This window comes from Bombus flavifrons, chromosome 18 (assembly GCF_040668555.2).
Source record: "Bombus flavifrons isolate JBK064 chromosome 18, iyBomFlav1_principal, whole genome shotgun sequence".
Taxonomy (NCBI): Eukaryota; Metazoa; Arthropoda; class Insecta; order Hymenoptera; family Apidae; genus Bombus; species Bombus flavifrons.
The window spans coordinates 1281994-1306462 of NC_138459.1; the positions used below are offsets into that span (position 1 = coordinate 1281994).

The 24469-nt window shown below is 31.9% G+C and overlaps 1 protein-coding gene and 1 long non-coding RNA gene across 2 annotated transcripts in view; one reads left to right on the plus strand and one right to left on the minus strand.

The window, feature by feature from the left end:
• Positions 1-24307, plus strand: part of LOC138189108 (uncharacterized) — a 41877-nt gene extending 17570 nt beyond the window's left edge. The window contains exons 2-5 of the long non-coding RNA XR_011175902.1: positions 13267-13472; positions 19505-19762; positions 20856-20937; positions 21012-24307. This is a non-coding gene — a long non-coding RNA (uncharacterized LOC138189108). The remainder of the gene's footprint in view (positions 1-13266; positions 13473-19504; positions 19763-20855; positions 20938-21011) is intronic.
• The window catches only part of CAP (Cbl-associated protein), a 413875-nt gene that overhangs the window by 219898 nt on the left and 169508 nt on the right, over positions 1-24469 (minus strand). Inside the window, exon 2 of the mRNA XM_069131258.1 lies at positions 4297-4448. Coding sequence (XP_068987359.1) covers positions 4297-4448 — 152 coding nt within the window. The remainder of the gene's footprint in view (positions 1-4296; positions 4449-24469) is intronic.

Genomic DNA, 24469 nt, shown 5'->3' on the forward strand with positions numbered 1-24469 from the left:
ACGTTACTCTCTAAAGCACTCGATAACCTACTCGCTTGGTTGTTTGTTTGCTTCTGATGATTCCAATCGCTTCTAACGGCTTTTAATCGCTTTTGTCTCAACTGAGACCTGAATGTCCTTCGACGCTCACATACACTTATACACGTACAGTATAAATGTATCATCTGCTTAACGATCTTCTACAAATTTTTCATGATTTTACGGAAAACGTTCAAATACACAACAAATTGCATGGGAACATGTTCAAACATTTTGAAAATGTAAAAGTGTGCAAGCTTGAAAGTGTATAAAAAATTACCATTTATTGATGCATCGTCTGGTGATTACAGTATTATTTTAATAGTATAGCGGCATATGAGTCAGAGGACAATTCAAATCATGTTGTTGTTTTGCCTCGGTGTATCAAGATCGTTAGGATATACGTAATGTAAGAATAAATAAACTCTGGGCAAAACAATGTCCCCGTTACGTGCAACCGTCGAACAAAGACGAATTTTCCGACTCTCCCCCGACCAGTATAAGTAAACGGACGCGATCGCGAACGAATCAGTTATTATCAGTTATTATACGAGTTATACGAGTTATACGAGTTATACGAGTTATCTGCGAGCGATTATACACTGTCTTTGCGAATACGTTTGTACGAGCGACTTTGAACATTGTCTATATTTATTTATAATTTGTTTAATTTATTTCAAATATATTTAACGGGTTGCAACAGCAAGTTCTCGTTACCGTTTTATCAATCCTCTACAATTCCACCACAATAGTATGGATTGAAACAGATGAAAGATGTAAAGCCAATAATCAGCAACACAAGTTCGTTACACTTGATCAGCGATTTTATCTAAAAGCTCGGAAGATCATAGTTTGTTCCAAAGTAACCGCAAATGAAAATAATTTGATTCGGTAATTATTAGGCTTGGCATGTTTCATGCGCTAATATCATTCCTCGGCTCGGTCGGATTCATTAGGAAAGGGGCGAACTAAAGGAAGCTTTTTGTTAATTACACGCCGAACCCTCGGCTGAAAAAGTTTTATCTGATCGCGCATTTTCAAGGGCTGTTACAAGTTACAAGTTAGAATTTGTCTGAAACTGACTAAAATATTGTAAATGGAGAAATAGACTAAGCCAAACCGGTTATGAGATTTTTGCGGAAAAACATGATCTTAAAAACAAGTTAAATACAAGTTTATGTTTCTATTGATATATGTATAATTTTATGTGCTAGACTAGGTTAGATGCGTAGTAGTGATACGTGTATGTGAATATCAGTGAATGGAAGTATGTGTGCGCGCGGCGTCTCGAAAACAAAGAAATGTAAACTGTTGAGTTAACAGTCTGATACGGAAGAAGGTGAGACGCGTGCAAGTGTGCATCGATGAATATCTTTGAAATCGCTTATCAAATAAATATATAACTATTCTAATATAAATTCTAAGTGTAAATTTAGTGTTCCTATACCATTATTTCGGCAATTAAGATGCAAAATTGTCAACAGTTTCATTTAGAAATAGCAGTTTCACTTAAAAATAATGGATCCACGACTCAACTGTGAGTTCGATATTCTATAATGGTACAGATCGGCAAAACAGTTGATACAAGTAAAAACGGGAATATATGCAACAAATGTAGCCATATTTTCACGTAAACGCATATAATTTCTATGCGAAATTGACCTATGTATATTTGCAAGACACGCTTGAATTCGAAAAAGTAACGGACTCTTTTGAATTTAATAAGTTTAATGATTTAAGTTATTTGACAATTAAACGTATTAAAAAATGTCGGTCGGTCATTTGGTCAGATACGATTATTGAACAAATGCTCACGAGACCAATAAAATACAGAATTAACAAGTCGTGGCATAACAAAGAACTATTTATGTAAATAGACTTTGTCCATGTTTGTTGTAATAGAAGTCATAGATGCGAGAAAAAATTTTGTGATTTATCGTGTTCGATTTCCGAGCAATATGCAGACACCATAAGAATATCCGTAAACACTGCGAGTTCGAAAAAATTATTTGAGCTTTTTAAAATGTATAATCAATTCCTTGTAATAAATAGAATCCTTTGTGTCAGTATCTACTTTAGAAATTTAAATAATAAGATATGTCTTATATGACGCCTATTTGTTAACTAGGTACATATATGACACTGAAAAATCATTTATTAATAGTAAACAAGAGATATAAAAAATCAAAAATCAAAAAATTAAACAGTTTAGAATTAGATATAATTTTTAAAAGAGTTGAATATAGTACTTGCTAATATGGTTGCTGAGATAATGTAAGTTCCAGTAATTTCAAAGCGCAAATTCAATTTCAGATGCGCTCGCAGGCGAACCACCACATATACCAGAACTTTCTAACTTTTATTAAAGCGCACAATCGATTAGTTCGAGAATTTAAGAACAGTTAATCCAATTCTTGCCCTACACTTTATGAAATTTTCAGCTTTTAATATTATTTAGAGTTACGACGACTTCTTGAAAAAAGAATTTTTCTCGGTTCCAGATTAATATAGAGCAAGAAACTGCTTTTGTAAATTCGTAAAAATATAGCAGTTATTAATTGGTCTTTATACCAATTCGCTACGATAAAAATGAAAAAGGATATTCCATTTTTTAGAGGTTTTAGACGGTTTAATTTAAGTAAATCGAACCATTTTGCGCAAAAAAATTACTCTGTACAATTTTCCCCGATTTAAAGTCTAATTCGACTGGATTACCAGGCAGCTCAGCGGTGTGGAATGCTAACATTGCCCGGGCAAAGCAGACTCTGCACACCATGCGGATTTCGCCCGTAGCGCATAGATACCTAGCACATATATGTATACATATACATATAGACAGAGTGAGTTGAAGTTGAAATATTTTTGTTGAAAATGACAACGTGAGTTCGTGCTCGCCATCCATATGCAGATGCAGATTAGTTCTGAGAAATAGTAACTAGAAGATAATCCTAGTTACAATCGATAGGTTTAAGATGCTTCTTTGTTTTTATCCCTAGTTTTTGTAAGCGCGTGCAATAAAGGTGTTTTTGGCTCAGAACCGTGTGATAGATTTATTCATTCGATAAAATAACAACTATTCTGATCTTACTTCTGAGTATAGAAATAACAACAATTTTTGATACTAGTATTTACATTGAAAAAGGCTTCGGATAAAAGTTGAATGATTACAAAGGAAGCATATTCTGATATCATTAGCTTTTTCAATAGATTGACGTGTAAATACCATCTGAAAGTCAACTTTGTTTCTTTAATAGAGTCATATATTTTTCAATACTTTAATCGATGCAGTTCGAGATTCTCTACACAAAATTATTAATTTATTTATATCGAAATAATAGTTTAATTTTTATTAATTAAGTTTAATTTTCCTTTGTAAAACTTATGAAGGACAAGGAAAGCAAATACAGAAGTCGTTACGTCTTTTCTTGTCTTTTGTATGTTAAATTTGACAAATTAAAGTTAATATATCTGTTAAACTGTAGTTAAAATATATTTTTTCGACATAAATAGATTAATACTTTTCTTTATAAGATGTGCCGAGATGGTTTGATTAGTGCATTAAAAAATATATAGTATCATTCAAAAAATGAAGTTGGCCATAAAATCTTCCTCATTACTTAACCCGTAAATAAATAAATTGCACTGTACGATATCCTTTTTTGAACCAAACAACTTTTGTTAATTTTCCATCCTTTTGATAATTTTAATGCCTCGCGAGATTTCATCGTTTCCAGTTAAACAAAACAGTCTACATATTGCATATAGCAAAATATGAATTTAAAATAATGACTTTTATTACTTTTATTATTATTGTTTGGTTATATTGTAGTTTAGACTCAGAGTATATCGCAAGAAGGTTGTTGCATTCTTCCTCTTAGTTTCTTGCGTTATATTAGAGTTTTACATCGAGTTCTTAATTCCTATATGGATTAAAATACTAATAAATAATATAAATATGAGATATAAATATAAAACATTTGATATTTTTGTTGATATTTGAACCCTGCTGTGGTTTTTGAATCATTTTTGAATTAACACATTTTATTTTTTTTGTTCACACATTTCTTAGATTCCTAGAAGGATATGAAAGAATTGTTGAAATTTCATTTGAATTTGTTGTTAAAGTTTATTTAAAAAAATTATAGGTCGTTTTACTAAATAAATCCCCTCATTGAAACAATAAGAGCTACTGCACTGTCATTTCAGGATTTACAATTAATATATTTATAAAATGTAATTCGTTAACAAATATCGGAAGAATAACGTAAAACGACTTACTGATTTAAACCGAGTTTCAAGTGTTCTCCAGCGTTTCGTAAGAGTGCATGTGCTTCGCTGTTCGTTAAATCCCGGGTAGTTCTTCCATTTATGCTACTAATCAAATCACCCTCTCTCACCCCCTGTTGAGCCGCTTTGCTGCCTGGATTAACCTGTAACGAAAATTCATATTTCTACCTTAATTAGATAAATAACATTTGTGAACCGCATTTCATGTACTTCAATTTGTTTATTAATTTAAATAAGCGTAATATGAAATTCAGGCGCTTTTCCTTTTTCTTGGAAAAAGATTATAAAACACTGTTCACGTTAAACAATTTATGCGATTAGATTTTGTAATAGCATTATATTGTATTTCACAACTATTCACAATATTAGATCAAGAAGAAGTTCATCTACCTTTTGTGCCAAAAATAAATTCAAATTGAAGTTCTTGTAACATTTCACAAAAATTATAACAGTGATAATATCGTTAAAAAATATCTATATATTTATCACGTAATACTGGATGTTAACGAAATTTAAATTCAAAAGCACCATCGAAAATTTCGATTCGAAATTAGATTTTTATCGAAAGAAGATTTTGATATAGGTATTTTCAAATTTTAGTCAACTCATAATTTCAGAATATTATATGTGATAACATTTCGGAAATGGAAAGTAAAATAAAAATTGTAAAATTTTGGAAAAATGTTACGCAATAATTAATACATAAAGTAATGTATACGTGAAGTTTTACAAAACAGAGATAAATTTTTTATGATGTTAGCTAATATAACAGTGTGATTGTGTGTGGGCGGGGGAGGGGGTCATAATTGACAACCCCCCTCCCCATAGTCAAGATATCGCTACAAATATTTATTATGCAGAAATTGATGAATCCCATTTCCAACTGGTGAGGGTCCTTTTTGGAATGTCATTTAACCATAATTAAAGGTGATATTTTTACATGTGTAGAAACGATTTTGTCAATATGAACGCTATTGTTAGAATAAATGATAAATATACGTGTTTCCTATCAAATTGGCACCCAAACTGTATATAAAATTGATCAGTACAAGTTCGACTGGTAGTTGAAAATGCGAAATTATTTATTATAAAAGTCAGATAACTTCATGTGCTATATTCTCTCAATTGACTAGTGAAGTTCTTCCATTTTGAGTGACGTAGAGGTAGTTATTCATTCGTTTTAGAGGTTATGGGTGTCATGCATAAATAGATAATGTTAATAAATATTTAGTATCCTATTACTGTCGAAGATATCGTTTTTTGAAAGTGAAACTCTACTTTTATTATAAAAAATTAATTGGTTTAACTAGCGAAAGTAAAATTGTTTATCAATGGATAACTTCATGTTAACATTAGATAGTGATATAGGTTATTAATGTAAGTAATAATTCTATATTTCGAATTAGTTCCAAGGTTGATACTATTTTAGATTTCAGAAACACAGCCTATTCATATAAATAAGTGAAATGTCTTATTAGAATCGAAAGATACAAGGAAAATAGATGTCAACTAAAGTGAAAAGAAAAAAGAATTATAGAAACAAATTCATCATCAGGCAAGAATGACATTTTAAGTGACACAAGCTTGAGGTTTATGATGCAAAATAATAATGAGAGAAATATCTCAAAATTAAGAAAATTATTTTAGATTTTCATTACCTTTATTATTATTGTATTATATTGTATTTATGTATTCATAATACATTAATTCAGCAGCAACTCCATTCAGTGTTCATAAAAACACACTCTTTCTCTGTATCTGTACAAAAATCATTGTACAATAAATTTAGATGTTTTAAAAGTCTATAAAATAGAACCAAAACTTTCAGCATTTGTTTATATTTTTTAATTATATAACGCAAAATTTTAAATATCATTATCTAAGAAAATGAAGTTGCCTCATCATATTCTCATAATAAACGGTTCAATTGACAAACGCTTTCATGATGTATTAGGTTGCTCCAAAAGTTTCTTTCGTTTTATAAGGAAATAATAGATGCACAACAGTTTTGTTTTATATTATTTTATTGAATTACGTATGATCCATTTTGTAAAACAAAAATTGTTGTGCAGCTATTATTCCCTTATAAAACGAAACAAACTTTTGGGACAACCTAATACATAAAAGATTAGTAATAAGTATATTATCTCATAGCGTAGAAGTGCAGACTTCAAATATTTTCCATTAGCGAGTTAACATGTCACGGTCGGTCAACAAATTAATCAATCATTCATTGTGCTAATATTTAGTACTATAATATTTATGCTGCTCTGTTAACATATACATAGTTATACATTTTATGGTATTATGGTTTTGTTTTAAGATTAATTTAATATTAATTTAAGAAATTTTCAGTTTTAATGTTAAAGAGTCAATAATGATAATATTATCCATTAGATCAATAACATTATCTAAAAATAAAATACTCAGTACTCTGTTGAACAATATTGTGTATCTTCTATAAAACGTAGAAAACCTAAACTCAAAAGATTTAAAAATACGATGTTTTGAACGCTGTATCTATCTGAACATAATTATTAAGTGTCAGCTTTAAGTAACAAAATTCTTTCATCGACCATAAATAAGTAACTTAAGTCGGAAATCTAGTAAAACTTATTACTAATATCAGTAATAATAAAATACATATTACTTATGATATTACTTTACGGTATAAACCTTGACAGCTTAAACAAACGTCAAATAGAAAATATTTGAATATTTACGATCGAAAACTTTTAGAGAGAGATAGAAAACATTTTTAGATAGATAGATAGATTTTTAATTAGATACATAAAATTTTTCGAAATTTTATTGAACATATAATAGCTACAAAATATTTACTGCAAACGTATGTATATTTCATCAAAGTGACAAAAATATTCGATACAATGCGAATAATCGTGTTAAACGTATAATTTAGTACTAAATTATAGTCTCACTTTAACTTAATAATATAGTGCATAATCGACTGCTCAAATAATTTTATGATCCCTACAATATGTATGTTTGTAGTAAAAAAACTTGTAACATCTACAGTGGTTTGCAAAATTGTATTTGAAACTCAACATAAAAAATGTATTACATACACAGGGTGGTTGGTAACTGGTGGTACAAGCGGAAAGGGAGTGATTCTACGGCAAAAAAAAAGTCGAAAATATACAATAAAAATTTTTTTTTAATTTTCTTTTTATTTTAATTTTTCCATCGAGACAACTACAGTGAGATCCGTTATAACGAAACGCGATAAAGTGCACGCGTACCGAGCGAAAATTCAAAGCCGATTTTCTCGAAAACAAAGCCTCGAACGAAACATTTTTATTCTATATTTTTGACTTCTTTTTTCGCGTAGAATCACCCCCTTTCCGCTTGTACCACCAGTTACCAACTACCCTGTATATCGTATATGTTATATAAAACACCTTAACATTTTATTAGCACTTTAATAAGATACGAATGTTATGATTATATACTTCTCCAATTGCTCGCTTATCACGATCGGATAACGATGACGGCCGACCAGTACTTTTCTTTTTGCCATAATCTTCAACATTTTCTAAGAAATTGTGTATTACTCTACAAATTCTTCTTATTACTTTCGATATTTTTGCTACTGATAACCGTTGTTGTTTTAGTTCAAGAATTTGCTTTTCTTCAACTCGTTTAATTTTTTTAAATTTATATAATATTGTACTGTAATCTTGACTCGTTGATAGATCATAAACTACTGAACAATTTCTAAAGATATTAACAGAGTGTGTTATCATTTCGACCTTAGTATGGAACAGTTTTTCTTTGTTGTATACAAACATCTACGACATTGTGACTTATTTTCAATGAACCGCAATATTCTGAGTTCATAATGTTTTGATATTACGTTACAGACAAAAAACTCTACACGAGTCATTGAGAAATTAAAGATAGCAGACCTGGCTTATTTTTTGACGAGGAATGTAATAGTAAAGTTTGAAATCAACCTGAAAGTCTATTTAAAAGTTATAAGATATTTGCTGCAGATATTTAGTAAAAAAAAAAGGTAATATACAGAATAGAACAGTGGATCTTGATATTCCTATACGAGATATCTTATTCTGAAAGTGTTTAAGATAGTTTCACAGAATTCCACTGAGTATTGAAGCTCATTACTATCATAGATAATTTTTATAAGTTTTTATAGTAAATGTTCAGATTGCGGGCTTATTTTCCTGAGTTATTGCAAATTTCTGTCCTATCAAAAATTCTATGTTCGTCAAAATATACCTGTCCCTAAACTGTTCGAAAGGCATGCGGAAAAAGGAAGCCCACTTCATCAAAATTTACTCATTAAACTGTACTTTGGCGTTTAAGATTCTCACCGTGTAGCTGCACTTTCGTTGTCCCGGCGCTCGAAACTTCAGCATGTTGTAAACTTTCTTCACTACCGGATCCTGTCAATATATCAGCGAGCAATTCGTGACACCGCCTAGTACCTTTCGTTCCTTTTTTCGAAGGTCAGCAAAGTTTCAACGGACGTTAATTGAAAAAGTAGTTGTTTTGGGTAAAAAGGTAGTCTTCTACCATCGAATCTATAATATCACGGGACGTGATTATTTCAATGCTGAAGTAGAAATATTCCAATTTCATAGCTGTATTCAATTTCAGAAATATTTTTTAAACTGAACTATTATTATATTTCTATCAATATTTATTGTATGTATTACTGTTGTTATTATTTCTATTATTATGTATTGAATATATCATTATATGTATTATTATAATATTATATTATATACATAATATATAATCTTATTAACTCAAATAGAATTCGAATATTTATGCACGTGAAACGTACAAATATATAAAATACACTGAAATTACATAAAACGTACTACCAACGTTTTCAGTATACATACATAACTTTGATATATGAAATATTATCTACAATACAGTATTTAACAATACTTTTGCAATTGTGATATGTTATAGTCATGTTATGTCATCAAGTTTGCAGATTACTGATAACATCTGCATGAAAGATATAATACTTGTCTGTTTTTTCAAATAATAAAAAAACGTTTTGTACGTTGCCTTTTGCTACATAGTGCATATATCATCGTCTACTGTTTCTTACTATACAAGGTGGGTGTAATAACTTTGATCGCCTTCTAGAAATATGGCGAAACTTTGTTGACAAAAGACGTACGGTATAGCAGTAATAATTTTCTTGCAAGGTGACCTCCATTCTTTTTTCATTGTTTGCCATATCTTTTTGTCTCTAGTTCGTTTGCATCGATGCAACTTTGCAATCGTCGGATTGCCGAAGTCCGTGCACTTATCCGGAAGTATCGAGTCGTACGGTGCAATGAGTTTTTGACTCACATCTTGTAATCCTCTGCCTGCATTGGTCATTGCACATAGTTACACGCGGATATTTGTATCACGAGGCAAAACATAACAGAAACGTAAGAGTGCTCCCTGTTATCAAATCGATGAATAGGACATAGTGATCCAATTTCGTAGTCACCTCGTTCTTCCGATATAACACCACTGGATTTCTTTTTGTGGAAAATATTAAGAAATACTACATACTATATGGAGAAGCTAACACCATTAGATATAAGACAAATATTCATCGCAACATGTACCATAAACAAACCAAAAGTAACAAGAAGTAGTTCCGGCAATCTTACGATTTCAACGTTGAATCGATGCAAACAGGCATCATTTCGAACGTTTATTATGATGTAAGATTTGTTATTTGTCTAGGGTTCGTAGAAATCGTCTAAACATTTTTTACTCTATAAGATATAAAAAAAGTATGTAAAGTGGAATGGGTAGGAATAAAAAAGTAAGGAAGCAAAATTTAAATTAAAAAATATGGAGGATCCTTGAAATCTCTGAAAACCTTTCACCCATAAGAAGTTATTATTGCTATATTATGGCCATCTTTGTACCGTACAACTTTTATAAGCAAAGTTTTTCTATACTTCTAAAAAGAACAGAGATATTTAAGGTGATCAAGGTTATTGCTAAACCATGCGTTACTATATTAGTTTATATTATAAGCTACTATACTTAACGTTTAATCAACAATTGAAAATTTTAAATTTTCGTGTGATCTACAGTTGACAATTTAACGAGATAAATGTATCACATGGATACAAGATATGCAATATATTCTTGCATGTGTTTTTAAATATAAATTCAAAAAAAAGAGCGAAAAATTCAAAATAAGGAACATATTCTTATAATCTTATAATCATATTCTATAATGACATTACAAATATCTAGGTTTCTACTTGCATTCTATAAAAATATATATTTGCATAAATATCTGTAATTTACATCAGAAAAATTGTTTAAAATATTGAGAATTATTTTTAAAGATATGTTGCTTTAGGAATTATATAAAATAACATTCGATCAAAAAATTGGGAAACTTTAATTATTTAAGAATCGTAATATATTCAAAGTGATTCCGTATTTGCTGGTATTTTCAAATGAAAATATTTCACCATAGTGATTAATCTCCAACAAATAGGAGATACGAAGAAAATATGCCAAGAAAGTTCACGTTCTTTAGGATGCTATGCTATTTCTTAATCGAACTTTCGATTATCCGATATTAGCTGTACAATTCGAATTCAATTAAACAATAATACTTTACCTCTAAACCTTTTTCTTCAATTTTTGTCTTATTCTTATCCTGATTCTATCGAACACAAATTAAAAACAAAACTTTTATCTTTGTAACGGTTGTTAATTATTGGAATAACTCTAATATATTAACCAAGAGCATCTCAAGAAAATAATAACTTTTCAACAAAAAGTAACTATAGCATTTAACACTTATGACGTTTACAACATTTACAAATTCAAGGTTTCGTGTAACATATCAATCCTAACTGATATAAGTTATTTTTCTCTTTAATTTAATCTCATGAATAAATTTTAGTTATCCAAATCCTAATAACTTCTATCCGTTAAACAATTGATTTATTTAATTCTTTGAACGCAATATGTACTACTTTGCTATAAAGAGTTAAAATATCACAATTCTTTAAGAAAATTCACCATAATATTTGTACTTAATACTCGTAGTAAATGGTCCTATGTAAAAAAATGTATATAATTTCCTAAATATGCAATCTCCGGAATTTCTATTTAATATAATAAATTAAAATTCTTCGCGTCTCACCAAAAACAACAGTTCTTGTAACATGTTATCGTAGAATTCCTCTGATATTCATCAAATTACACTACGATTAATCTTTATCAGCTACACAGAAACTAATATTACGAGCGAATAAACAAACCGAGATAAACTTCTTATCTGATGAAATTCGTGCGATAGAAGCACATAATTTCTTTTTAGTACCCCAGAGTCTTTAGAATTTGTCCAAACAGGACATTCGATAAATTCAAGCAAATTGCCATAACAGGCTGGGAATATATATCACGAAGACGCTTATCTTCCCTTTAAATGGCAAGGTTACGTTTATACACAAGCATATTTCATTGATGAATGTTGAACTTATCGTTGATGTAGGGTGTTTTTTTTTCGACGTCTACAGAATTAACACGTTGGTCGCCACGTCACCCAAGACGGGTGTACTTCCGTGGGAACCCCGTCATCCAAGTATGGATGACGCTCTTCTTCGAGTTAACACGTTCGTTGCAGCGTCACCCATATCTATGCGACGGATATACTTCCGCGGGAGCCCCGTCACCCAAGTACGGATGACGCTCATCTTGTTCGAGTTAATTAACACGTTCGTCGCCGCGTCATCCATATCTATGTGACGGATATACTTCCGTGGGAGCCCCGTCACCCAAGTACGGATGACGCTCATCTTGTTCGAGTAATTAAATATAGGATATTATATATAGGATATACAACATGAAAATATTAAAAACATATTATACCATACTTTTTATTAATTTATATTCTGGATAAAATATTACATTATGCTATATCGCATGGTATTTGTTAAAACGTTCCAAACACATTTGGAGTGAATTGGGACACTTCGAACAATAATTGTAGACTTCGTCATCACTACTCTCCTCACTTTCAAATATATTTTCACGCTGTTTATTGAACATTTTCAGGATGAAAAAATCGCTGATGTCCGTCTCACAAGTATGCTTCTCGACTAAATGAAAGATCTGAGATATCTGCCCTGAGATCCCTCGGAATATTCTAGCTGGAAAACTTATCGCTTTCTCCATTTCAGAACTAAATAATCTTTTCTTTACAATGAATCGAAGGCGATAAACAATGAATTCCCGCTTGTCGCTCTATTTACGTTCTGCGTACCGGCGGTCGGATTTAGGCTCCGCAGGAAACTTGGCCGAACCACACTGGGCGACCAACGTGTTAATCGTATCAACCTCTTGCTAGTGCGTTGAGATGATCATTTAGCCTTAAATTATATCGACTCCATAATCGTATTATTTCCTCTATAATAGAGTTTATCTGAAGACGTTTACTAATTTCATCGCTTCGAACGTATCATGGTGCATCTACTATCGTTCTGAGTATATTTTCGGCTATACAGTTTTAAGCTTTACCATTGTCACGTCCCGCGCCCCGCACGACTCGTAACGCGAAAACAAAATTGGAACGCGCGACCCGCGACTCGAAGGAAAGCTATATCTTGCGATGAATTTACCTAACGATATTAAGAAAATTTAAAATTGTAAACAAGGTCGGTAGTTTGTGCAAACATTAGGGATCTTCCCAAACATTTCAAAAGAAAGACCCCGATGTCCTTTCATCTCCAACAAATATAAATAAACGTAGCGACTTAGAGCAGTTAGTTATCATCATTTTGTCAACCGAAGAGTTTTATATCCGTCAGTCTGTCAAGTCAATTCGAAATCAATATCGAAATCGAGTAAGATTTGAATAAATCGTTGCATATTGATAATTTATTTCGAACAACTTTAATCCTTTCCCGCAAGTATTCCCGCACATAGCAGGTTAGCCGAAACGTGGAATTTATTGCCAGTTGCATTAAACGCTAGTTAACGCTACTCGTGTGCATACAATTTGTTGATTAAATCGTATCATCACGTTCAAGCAAACGCGGCAATTCAATAAAACGTGACAACCACGTGACTTTTCATTGCTATGTGCCACAACTGAAAGTCGTATGCGCCAGTTTGGTTCAATAATAAACTTATATGTAAGTAACTTGTTTTCCAAGCCTAATTCAGATATCTGCTGGTTTCATCAGAATATTTCTTTCTTCTTGAGTCGAATTTGTTGGATCTTTTTGCGTATAGATTAGCTTCGTGTTAGCTTGGAGTGAAGACGTAACGCAAAGTATTTAACCAGTTGGGTCTGGGATACAATCCATTTACGATATGTAATGGTGGTATGGTGTTCGTCCTTAACGTGGAAGTGATGTAATTACGTGTATCAGTATATTTCTTTTTCCACTAATTTAGTAGGTGCTCTGGCGATCGCATGTGCTGTTGCAACAATGTTGATAAAATCTTAGGATCTTCGTCGGTGGCTAGAATTATTGTATCATCCGCGAATATAAATAAAATAGTTTCATAGCTGGTCGAGATATCGGTTGTATACATATAGAATGTACAAAGCAGGCCAGAAGATATTACTATTAGACTATTATTATTATTATATTATACTATTATTACTATTACAGCACTGATAGCGTATAGGTCAGAAATAGTATCTTTATATTGAACAAAGAATATTCTATTTTCCAAGTATGATTTAATAAGCGATAGCAAAGTATTGCTTAATTTTGAAGTGTAGGGAATGATTGGTCGTGTGGTTTAAATGACGAGATAACTCGATGTTGCACTTAGCGGTGACACTGTTTTGCCCGGAGTTTATTTATTATTACATTATGTATGTCCTAACGATGTTGATACTCCGAGGCAAAACAACATGATTCGAATTGTCGTCTCATGTGCCGCTACAAAAGTTTCAATAAGGATTTTCAGATGTTATTGCAGTATATAGAACCGCCTAAAAGTTATTTAACCCATTTGCATCCAAGCGCAGATTAATTCGCGCGCTGCGACTGCTTTTTTTTTATTTCCATTTTAATCTAAATAATTTTTTGTTTAAGTAAATAATTTTTACTTTTTTCCTCTGTTACAAAGAATGTAACTCCATGAAGAATTCGGATGTCATTTACTGCACCTACGACCGACCGCGCGCAGTGATAAGGACCAGTCCTGTGAAGTAGGACCATGATGCAAATGGGTTAAAGCGATATTTGATTCATTGCATTGCAACGTACTGTGGAGTTATTCAGTGAATGGCATGATATTTTTAAGGGACTCTTCACCCATGTACCGTTCGCTTTTTGTATAACTGAAAGGGAACAAATTGTGCTTTTGTGCCTTCTGGTAGCTTTTCAGAGCAAATAGTTTATGTCCTCTTTAAGCGAGAGGCTTGAGATGTAAAATTAGAATTGGTCTTTACAGAGATTTTGTATTAATTGTTTAACTTCCTTGATAATTGCATTAAGCTTTTTCTTGTTTATGATGCTATTGTGTCTCTGTCAGATATATTTTACTTTGCGTTTAATTGTTTGAAGAATGTACTGAGATTAAGCGTTTACTTGTCTAATATCACTGAAGTGTTTAGTAGCGAGTCATCCAGCCCCTTGGATTAGACTGGTAAATTTGCTTATGGCTAATTTAATATGCTCAGGATTTTTTACCAGAATATTGCAATTAATGTTTTCTTCTAGGAACTTCTTGAAGAATGGCCAGTTTGTAATTTTATTGCAGAGAGGAAGCGTTTTTGCAGTGAGCACAGGTTTGTATAAGTAGACAAGCGAGATTGGCGAATGGTCAGAACTGAGAGCCAAGTTCGATTCGATCTTGAAAAGAGTATAATTTATTACTTTAATAACTGAAAAATCTAGTAGTGAAGATCTGTCGTACGCAGATGGCAAGTACGTGACTTCATCTATGGGTAGGACACTAAATGACCTAGGGTCGTATCTCTAAGCGAGTTTATCTTGGAGTCCCATAGGATATACTTGGCATTAGAGTCACCATCAGCGAGAAATTTATTTTCTAATGGTTTGGAAAAATTGGAGTAATGTTTTTCAGGTAGTCTGTATTTAGGAAAAAAGTATACTGCGGATAGATTAATTTAACCTTGAGAGGTTACGATGGTTGTTGTGGTAGGTTGTAGATAAACATGTTTAGTGCTATCATAAAAATGATTATAGCGGAGCCGCCACGACCTTCGCTCGATGGATATTTGGTATCGTGAACAGCATACAATGGTATTTTCACGTAATTTTTATCTGTTAACACCAGAACTACCGATAGTTAACACGAAGCTATTTCTACCAAAACCAGTGAAAATGACTGGTCTTTAAAAAATATGTAATAATAGAATATTTTTATATTTATTGATTTATTACTTTCTTACAGAAGGAATTCCATGTTATGTAGTACATTTTTGGTATTATTGATCCATCTGGGACCATGATCCCTAAATGAGGCTTGACAAATTTATAAGACTGTAGAACCAGTCGTTTTGACTCGTGTGGTATTTCTAGCGTTAGCATCTAGCGATCTAGCGATCGATCCGGAATTTTTCTGACATCTGATATCGTCATATCGTATGATACGCGGTAAAAATTTGAAAAACGTGTGGCAAGTTGTAGAAAACGAGGAAACTGGTTAATTAGGATTACGATAAACAGATTGCAGGTCCGTTTTACACTTTGACAAGTACCAGCAATTTTTGACCCGTGTTGGTATAAGTAGCCTTGATACAAAATTATTTTGAGTTTGAATACATAAGAAACAAAATAAAATTCATTATATTATTCTTTTAGTTATCGTTGCGAAAGTCGTTACATCATTGTGGAAAAACAATATAACATGAAGTAGGAATTTTAAAATAAAATTATAAAATCAGATAATTTCACTGGTGTGGTAGTTCTAGTGTTAAGAGCGTTTTGGACATGAGTTGAATATCTATTTCGTTAGTTTATAAGAAAACTTTTAGTTCCCGGATTTTTCGTAACAATCCACTGTCGTTCCAGATCGCAATCTTTAAATTAGTGGCCATTAGTTATTCTTTAGAATCACGCTGGTGAGTAGTTGTATCATTGTACTTGTCACTTGTGATTGTTGCTGTAGCAGTTTTATTTGTTCGAGAAGCGTATTGGTTATAAGTTTTGTGTTTTGTAATGATCGTTGTCGTGATCGGGTAGATCCTTCTTAGCCTTGACGAAGGCGACGAAACTGCCTGTACGTAAGTTTTGATACCATTAGTTTGTTGAATGTATGTATTATTGTTGTGATCTAATGTGCAGTTTTGCGATAGTGTATTATAATTATTACTAATTGTTTTAAGTTCAAGCGTGAGATAGAGTTTTTTCTGGGGGTTTCTTACTATATCCTTTATAACTAGCAAAATGATTTCTCTGGCAATTTTAGCAACTTACATTTACTATTTTGTGTTGCAAGAGCCATGCCGAGGTGAAGTGTTTATTAGCGCACTTAACATAGCTGCTGCTCCGAAGCAATAGTTTTTAGTACGGCCATAAGACACACATTGTATGTATTAGAAAATATCCATTTTATCTTTAGGAGACTCGAAAGGAACTATAGTGCTTAAAAGTCTATTTATTTTGTAAATCTTTTTGTTATTATCATTAGGTCCAAGTTCTATGAAGAATAGTAGTAATGGTTGTTTTGTAACGTATTTTATATTATTTATTTGCCCTACCTGCTGGAGTTTGTTTATTTCATTAACAATTCTACCATCGTCTGTTTTAAGGTGCATTTTTCTTACAATTACTACCATCTTATATTACGTATATGTCGGGTTTGTCGGGTTGGCGCTAGTTCTAGGGGCGCGTTGCGTATCTTCGTTAGGACAGGCCATCGTTGTCGTTCAATGAGGTTTATATTTTCAATTATATGTACAAGTGTTGACTTAACAGGGTTTAACAATTTAACGAGATTACTAGATACTCTTAAAGTAAAGACAATGTTCTTAGATTCAAACGATTCCACGGTCAACGGGATAATTCTTTGTACGATTGAATATGTTTTGAAACTCAAAATGACGTTAGCTGTGACGCACGGTATCTTTCTGACTGATTGACCAGACGTTGTGTGTAAACTATCCAAGGTGATCATAAGAATAAAAGACTGACACGATCACATTTGTCAATTGCGTATCGACCGGGGTTATCAATAAAATTCCAGGCGCCGTTACTAGGCAGACCCGCGTGAAGCCGTCATTGCTCCTGCCCCGGGGCTTGTTTGTTAATACAGCGTGTGTGCCTCAATATTGGTACTTCTACTGTCAAGTAAAAACGTTCATCCCGCGACCGTGGCTACGTTCGGCGACCAGTTGTGTCACCTCGACCCCAAGCCCATTGTCACAAACCTTGGGCAAACATAATCAGATCGTATCGCAATAACTACTTCTAAGTTCTATTATTTAAGTACAGCTATGACGAATAGTTTAGACCAAAGTATTGGGGATCTTCCCAAAATTCCAAAAGAAAGGCCCGATGTCCCTACATCTCCGACATATAGAAATTAGTACTTTTTTCTCTCACAGCTAGAACTATTTTGCTATAGATTTCTGTGAAATTGGCTTATATTTTAACATGATTGTTTTTTAGTTGTTTTACCGTATAATTATTACCTGCTGTTTCATCCAGTAACACCATTAAAAGGTTCGATAACTTGATCGAGTATTAATTAGCGATCTTACTTTGCGATTTATACACTGTACGAGCGACTCAGCGAATATAGTCTGTATTACTAATTTATTATTTTAAATACATTCGACGGTTTCAACAACAAGCAGTAACATCTAATAAATCTCACGATCAAACATTCTCTATACAAGTCCTCTACACTACTATCAGAAATATGAGGTGGTATGTCGTGATAGGTGTGTTAGGGATACTCAGATGTTTAACGAACAATAGTTTATTAAAAAAACAATTTAACAGAAGAGTCAACAAATAACAATTAACAGAAACGATCAACAAATAACTATTAACGGTTAACAACTAACAATTGACACCGAGAGTTCAATCGATGCGTTTGCTACGCAATGGCACTGAGGACTTTGTTATTTAACGGCTCAAGACAGACAGCTTGTCCTTTTGTTCCGGATCGAACGAATTCTTTCCTTCGTTGCCCATCGATATCCCCACTAGCGTGCGTTCATTAGATGTGCCGCCGTAGCTGGCACGTGTATGCTCTTCCGAGAATTCGGCGGAAAGAGCGTGAAGATATCGATGGCACATTGGGCACGTCGGTGTTGCGCTTTGACGGCGTAGCGCTTTGTATCCGGAGCCGTCGGAAGGTTCCGTGACCCGTGCCGCCACAAATATATTCGTTACACATTGTTGAGTTTTACCGTCAAAAATAAATAATGTAATGTCTAATTCACAATGTAGATGACAGTGTGACAGCGACCATACCCAAATCCACGTCATTCCACACTACCTGACAACGAACCTTTAGACTTTGATCTTACCTTTGCACATGGCCCAACACCAAATTTTCCTCACCACGTAGGGCACTCAGGACCCTCTCCTTGTCCCTCAACTCCAATAAACTCAACATAGAAAAACTGCGAGCATTCGACCACGAGACTAGCCTTGGGTACAGTCTTGGCCGCGATTTGAACAACTATTTTAATACTTTGTAACTTCATTGTACTTCATTGTAACATTGTACTTAATCACTTTTATGAATAGAAACATATAAAAATATAAAAGGACAGTCAAGTTAAGCTATTGCTCGGCTCTTCCTTTTTTTATCACGAATTTTACGTAACAACAGCCTGGTTTAAGACTTAAGAATTCTGAAGGAAATATTCGCCGCCGGCCTGGGTAGCTTCATTTGAAGAGCACCTACACATAAACGATTTACTTCAAATGTAAGACCCCATAGCGACAAAACTAAAGAGGCAATAGCATTCGCGAACGACCTACTGATATAGGCGAGAGAGAATAAAATATAAAAAGCTAAAGGTCAATTACAACAGATATTTAACGTAATACACAACTACTTCTACACGTGGAAACTAAAAATTAATATAAGCAAATGGGAGCAAATTTTATTCCAATCATCTCCATCTCCAAATATCCGACACAAGCAAAAACGTACGCACTTACGCCAACAAATTCCACCTACATAACAGTAACAATAGCAACTTATTCACATTTTGCAGAGAAGTAATTCGCTATTTGAGCGTACATATGGAGTTTAAGCTGAACCACAACGTGTACATAGAAAGACAAATAGAGAAAATACAAGAGCATTTGCTGCAGTAAAGTGAAAATACTATGCCACAAGCTATTGATGAGACCGATTCTAACGTAATATTTCCCGATTTGCAACATCTGCGCAAGCACGGTGGATAAAGTTACGTCTGTTTGAATGAAAGTGCCTCGGAGCTTGTCATCCGGAGTTCAATTACATCAAAAGTGTAAGAACAAATTGCATGAAGCTTCAACGATTCGCATAGATTTATTCCTACTAAAATTAATACGAAATCATTGGTCAAACATACACAATATCAACACAAATAGCCTAATATACAGCTCGATCTACCGCAATTCACAATATCACGAAAAACCAGACATACGCAATACACGATACCACTGGAATCATTCATATATCTAGATAAAATCTAAATAACCAGCCATTAATGTGCCTCTACAATAGAAAAAGCTATGATAAAAGAATAATAAAACATAAATTTCAACTATTCCGACATACGATTTAGATATAAGCTGCTTATACGACTTAAGCCAACCGAGCAGGGGAGATCTCCCCTCTGTGAAGAACATCGCTGCGTGACCGAACAGAGAGATCTCCCTTCTTGACTTTAGCAACGTGTCTTCTTTTTTCTTTTGTTATTATCACTTATTGCTTACTGGAATTGTTCCCAATTAATTGCGACACTTTTTCCGCTTTTATAAAGTACAGTATATGATAAAATACACCAATTTAGTGGCGTTAAAATGAATTAAAAAGTTACACTATCAGTTATGACTAAATAAAGTTATAATGGAACGATACCACGCTGTAAAAAAATATTAAAATGCATTATGAATTTTTTATTTCACGTTCAAGTCGTGTTATTTATCTTTAGTCATCTTTAATGTTTTTAATTTTACCTATATTTTTTGTACTTTTAATATATACTTTTAATTTGATGTTATGTATAAACAATATGTGAAATCGTTAAACGAAATCATTAGCGCAAAATATAATTGACGCTTAAGTAATTTTTAGACTTCTTTGTTTTTCAAGTAGTGAATATTAGTCCACGGTGGACAGCGTATAGGTTGGCTGAGTGTTACGAGACAAACGTAAAGAAAAGGCTAAAAAATAATGGTGGTCACATAAAAACTGATTATTGATCTTTTTCTAGGAAAGCTGTAGATACATACAGTTGCCTCGGAAAATAAGTCAATGGTTTTATATTTAAACTTTTAGCAGGAGTATTAATTTTCAAAACGTTAAATTAAATGCTATACGAATACCCTTCGTCCAATTATTCTAAAATTTTGCAGATATTATTTTCTCCTCAAACGTTGTTATTTTAGCAGATGTGGCAAAAAATTGAAAATCAGAAAACATGGTCTACCCTGATTGGTACCCTATTTGTTGTATTGTTTTTTTTTTATTTGACATGGCCTTATATGTAATACTAGTTAAGTTTCTTTCAGATATTGCTTTTAAAATCTAAAACGATAAATCTATCTGGCCAGAAGTTCTTGTACAACATTATACGTTAAAAATGATGCTGTATATTATAAATTTGTGTAATTACTAAACTCCAGTTATTTGTACATTTAAGGCGAGTTTAACTGTACAAAAATGTACAGAATGTACATTATATCCAACAATGTATAGGATATCTAGAGAAAATTGCATAAAATTTAAGTTATAATATTTAGAAAATGAAACAAATCTCTACTTAGGCCCATTTCTCCAATTGTAACTTCATAGAGATATGAATTTACATAAAAATCTGCAATCCAATAATTATTGTAGCACAGCTAATGTAGATATATGTACAATTATCATATGTTAGAACAGCGTTGGCTACCTTGCACTGTAATTTCTGCAATTTAAAGTTTCACTTCGTTTTTAATATTTATTTTAGTTGTTGTAAATAATATGTACTCACGCATATTATTATTATAGTATATAAGTATATATCTAGTTATTCTGTGTTAAAGCATATTTGTTCCATAAATATGGATTAAAAATACTATTGCTATTTCATTCCAATTTTTTAATTAAGTAACATAAATGGTAACAAATTATAGTAGTAAAGACTGAGTTTTAATTTCTACAACTAAAAATATAAAATCAATAAAATATCAAGAACAGATCAAGATGTAAAATTATATCTAAAAATTGAAGAGCAAAATTAACTAGAAAATATATAATATACATTCTATCCTAATATATGTTTTCAAATTTGTTAAACGCTTTCTAAATACTTTCAACAATACGTTTTGTAGAAATTTATAAGCAAGCGTTAAAACTCTCTTTAATGTGAAGTTAATATTCATTCTGGTTTTACTTTCTCAATGTGCAACCTCTCTCAACTTCGAATTTGGTACTTGAGCTAACCAAAACAGTTTTTCTGTTAATGTTACTCTTAGTGTTACCAATTTTCAAAATAAGCTGCTTTGTATATGTATAATAGAAACAAAAATATCGATATAAACATAAGATATTATTATGAAAAAATACAAGAAAACCTTCTTACAGACAAACTGTAGAAGTTTTGTTTCGTTTTACTTGCAATTATTATATCTAATAGATATGTATCTAACTTTCCTTTTTCATGTAATTTTTAAATTTTTGATCACTTGAATTTACGTTTAACTCTTTTATTAAAATTGTCGAATATTTGTATACCTAATGTAGAAAATTATACAATATTTTTGTGATTAACTAAGTTGGCTATCATCGATATTAGTAAACGAACTGACTTACCGACTAAAATGAACGCATAGCATAGCACGCTATTACCGAAGAATGCGGGCCATCACTGAACTAGAGTTGGAAGACTTACCGATTCAGAAAGGCTCGTGATAGAGGAAATGTGATATCACAGTGAGGTTTATTCATATTTCATGAAATTGACTGTATTTTTAATCTATTTGATAACTGACTAATTTTATGAACTTAAAAATTCGTGATATTAGATGTTGAAAATGACAACGTGAGTTCGCGCTCGCCATCCATATGCAGATGCACTAGTTACAATAGATAGTTATAACTAGAAGATAGTTCTAGATACAATCGATAGATTTAATCGATAGGTTTAAGATGTTCTTTTGTTTTTATCCCTAGTCCATGTAAGAAAGTGCAATAATGGTTTCTCGGCTCAGAACGGTGTGATAGATTTATCCGAAGAATAAAATAGCTATTGTGATCCTAACTCTGAATACAAAAATAACAATATTAGATTTATAAAAAAGATCTATAAAAAGTGATTAAAGATATTTTCCTGAACTACATTAATTTGTGACAGTCACTGAAGATGTATCAACGAAATTTTTATACAGTTTGAATTATGTTTCAAGTTGTATTCAATACTCAAAAAAATTATCCTCATCCAATAGGTATTTATTTATTAATATTTTCATGAGTTTTAAAATTCATGAAATTACGGAATTCATAAAAAATTGTTAAGAATATTTTTCTGATATACATTAATTCATGTATTCACTAAATATGCGCAATATAATAATTTACGAAATATAATATTGAGCATAAATAATTCATAAAAGTATAGAAATAAAATTTCTGGGCAATTGAATTTCAATTTCCATTTAATATACAGGGTGCTGTATCAACATTGCCCACCTCAAGTGGATAAATATAAGTGTAATAAATTTAAAGATTATTATTAGAAATATAAAATTTGTTACAGTAGCCATATTTATCTGTATTGAATTTTTCATATTTTCTCTATAAATAGAAAGCATATATACTTACTTTTCGAATGAAAATATCATATTGACAACGTTATCACTGAATGAAAAAGTTATTAATATGAAATTTCTTTCCGTTAAGAATTAATATGAATCTCTTCCTAAAAAATTTATCAGCGCCATAGTTTGTCGACATTATATTTTTATAGCGAAATAACTTTTGTAAATAACATACTTAATTACTACATAAAATATTTAATAAAACGCTCTGTATAAGAGCAAAGTTAAGAGATTTTTTAATTATTTCATTCATGGTGAAAACAGACATATATAATAAAATAATTGATAAGTAAATATGATTGAATCACAGAACAGAATATCCGAGAAATCCTTAGTTTTGAGAATTGGACTCTCCGATTGCACAGACCGTTGATAGATTCAAATTATCTACACAACTTTGATTTTGATACATTATATACACATGTATAGTTGCGCTTCCTCGAATGAATAAATTTATCGTTGGAAGACGTTATCATTAATTAAAATTGTTATATAAGTCGCAAATAAACCTGCATTGTCAATTATTATAAATTACGCGCAAAATATTCATGTTATTCTTTGTTGTATTTAATTGGAATATGCAAAACAGCAATTGATAACAAAAGCAACGATTGATAAATTGAAAATTAAATTTGAGTTACTGATGTAGAAATTAATTAAACGTTTCGATCATTCAGTATTTATTTTGATGAAACTACAGGAAAATTACTTAATGATAGTGACACTACAGTGAATTTTACTTCTAGTTATGCATCTGTGGCAGCATATACGTCAGTATCGGTTGCCGGCTACGGGCAGCTTATCTCTCGTTTCTAAACGAGAGTCAGGCGAGCTTAAAGGCCCCATACATAACTGCATATGTGAAGCTGAATGAAATGTCTGTTGTAACTCAATTATAAGTGTACACCATCAATATATATTGGGTTTCGGTTAGGGTTAAATCTTTCAATCCGGTCCGGCGAGGCTGCCGGCAACGCTCTCATAAAATGATAACAAATTAATTGTAAAAATAAGGACAGTTTTAATAAATACTAATAACAAATATAAAAAAACAATTTTTGAACGATGTTTGAACGAATTCCAACATCGAAGCGCAAAGAAAAACTAACATTTGAATGACACGGAAAAGAAAAATAGTGAACATTTAAAAGTGTCGTATATAATTTTTA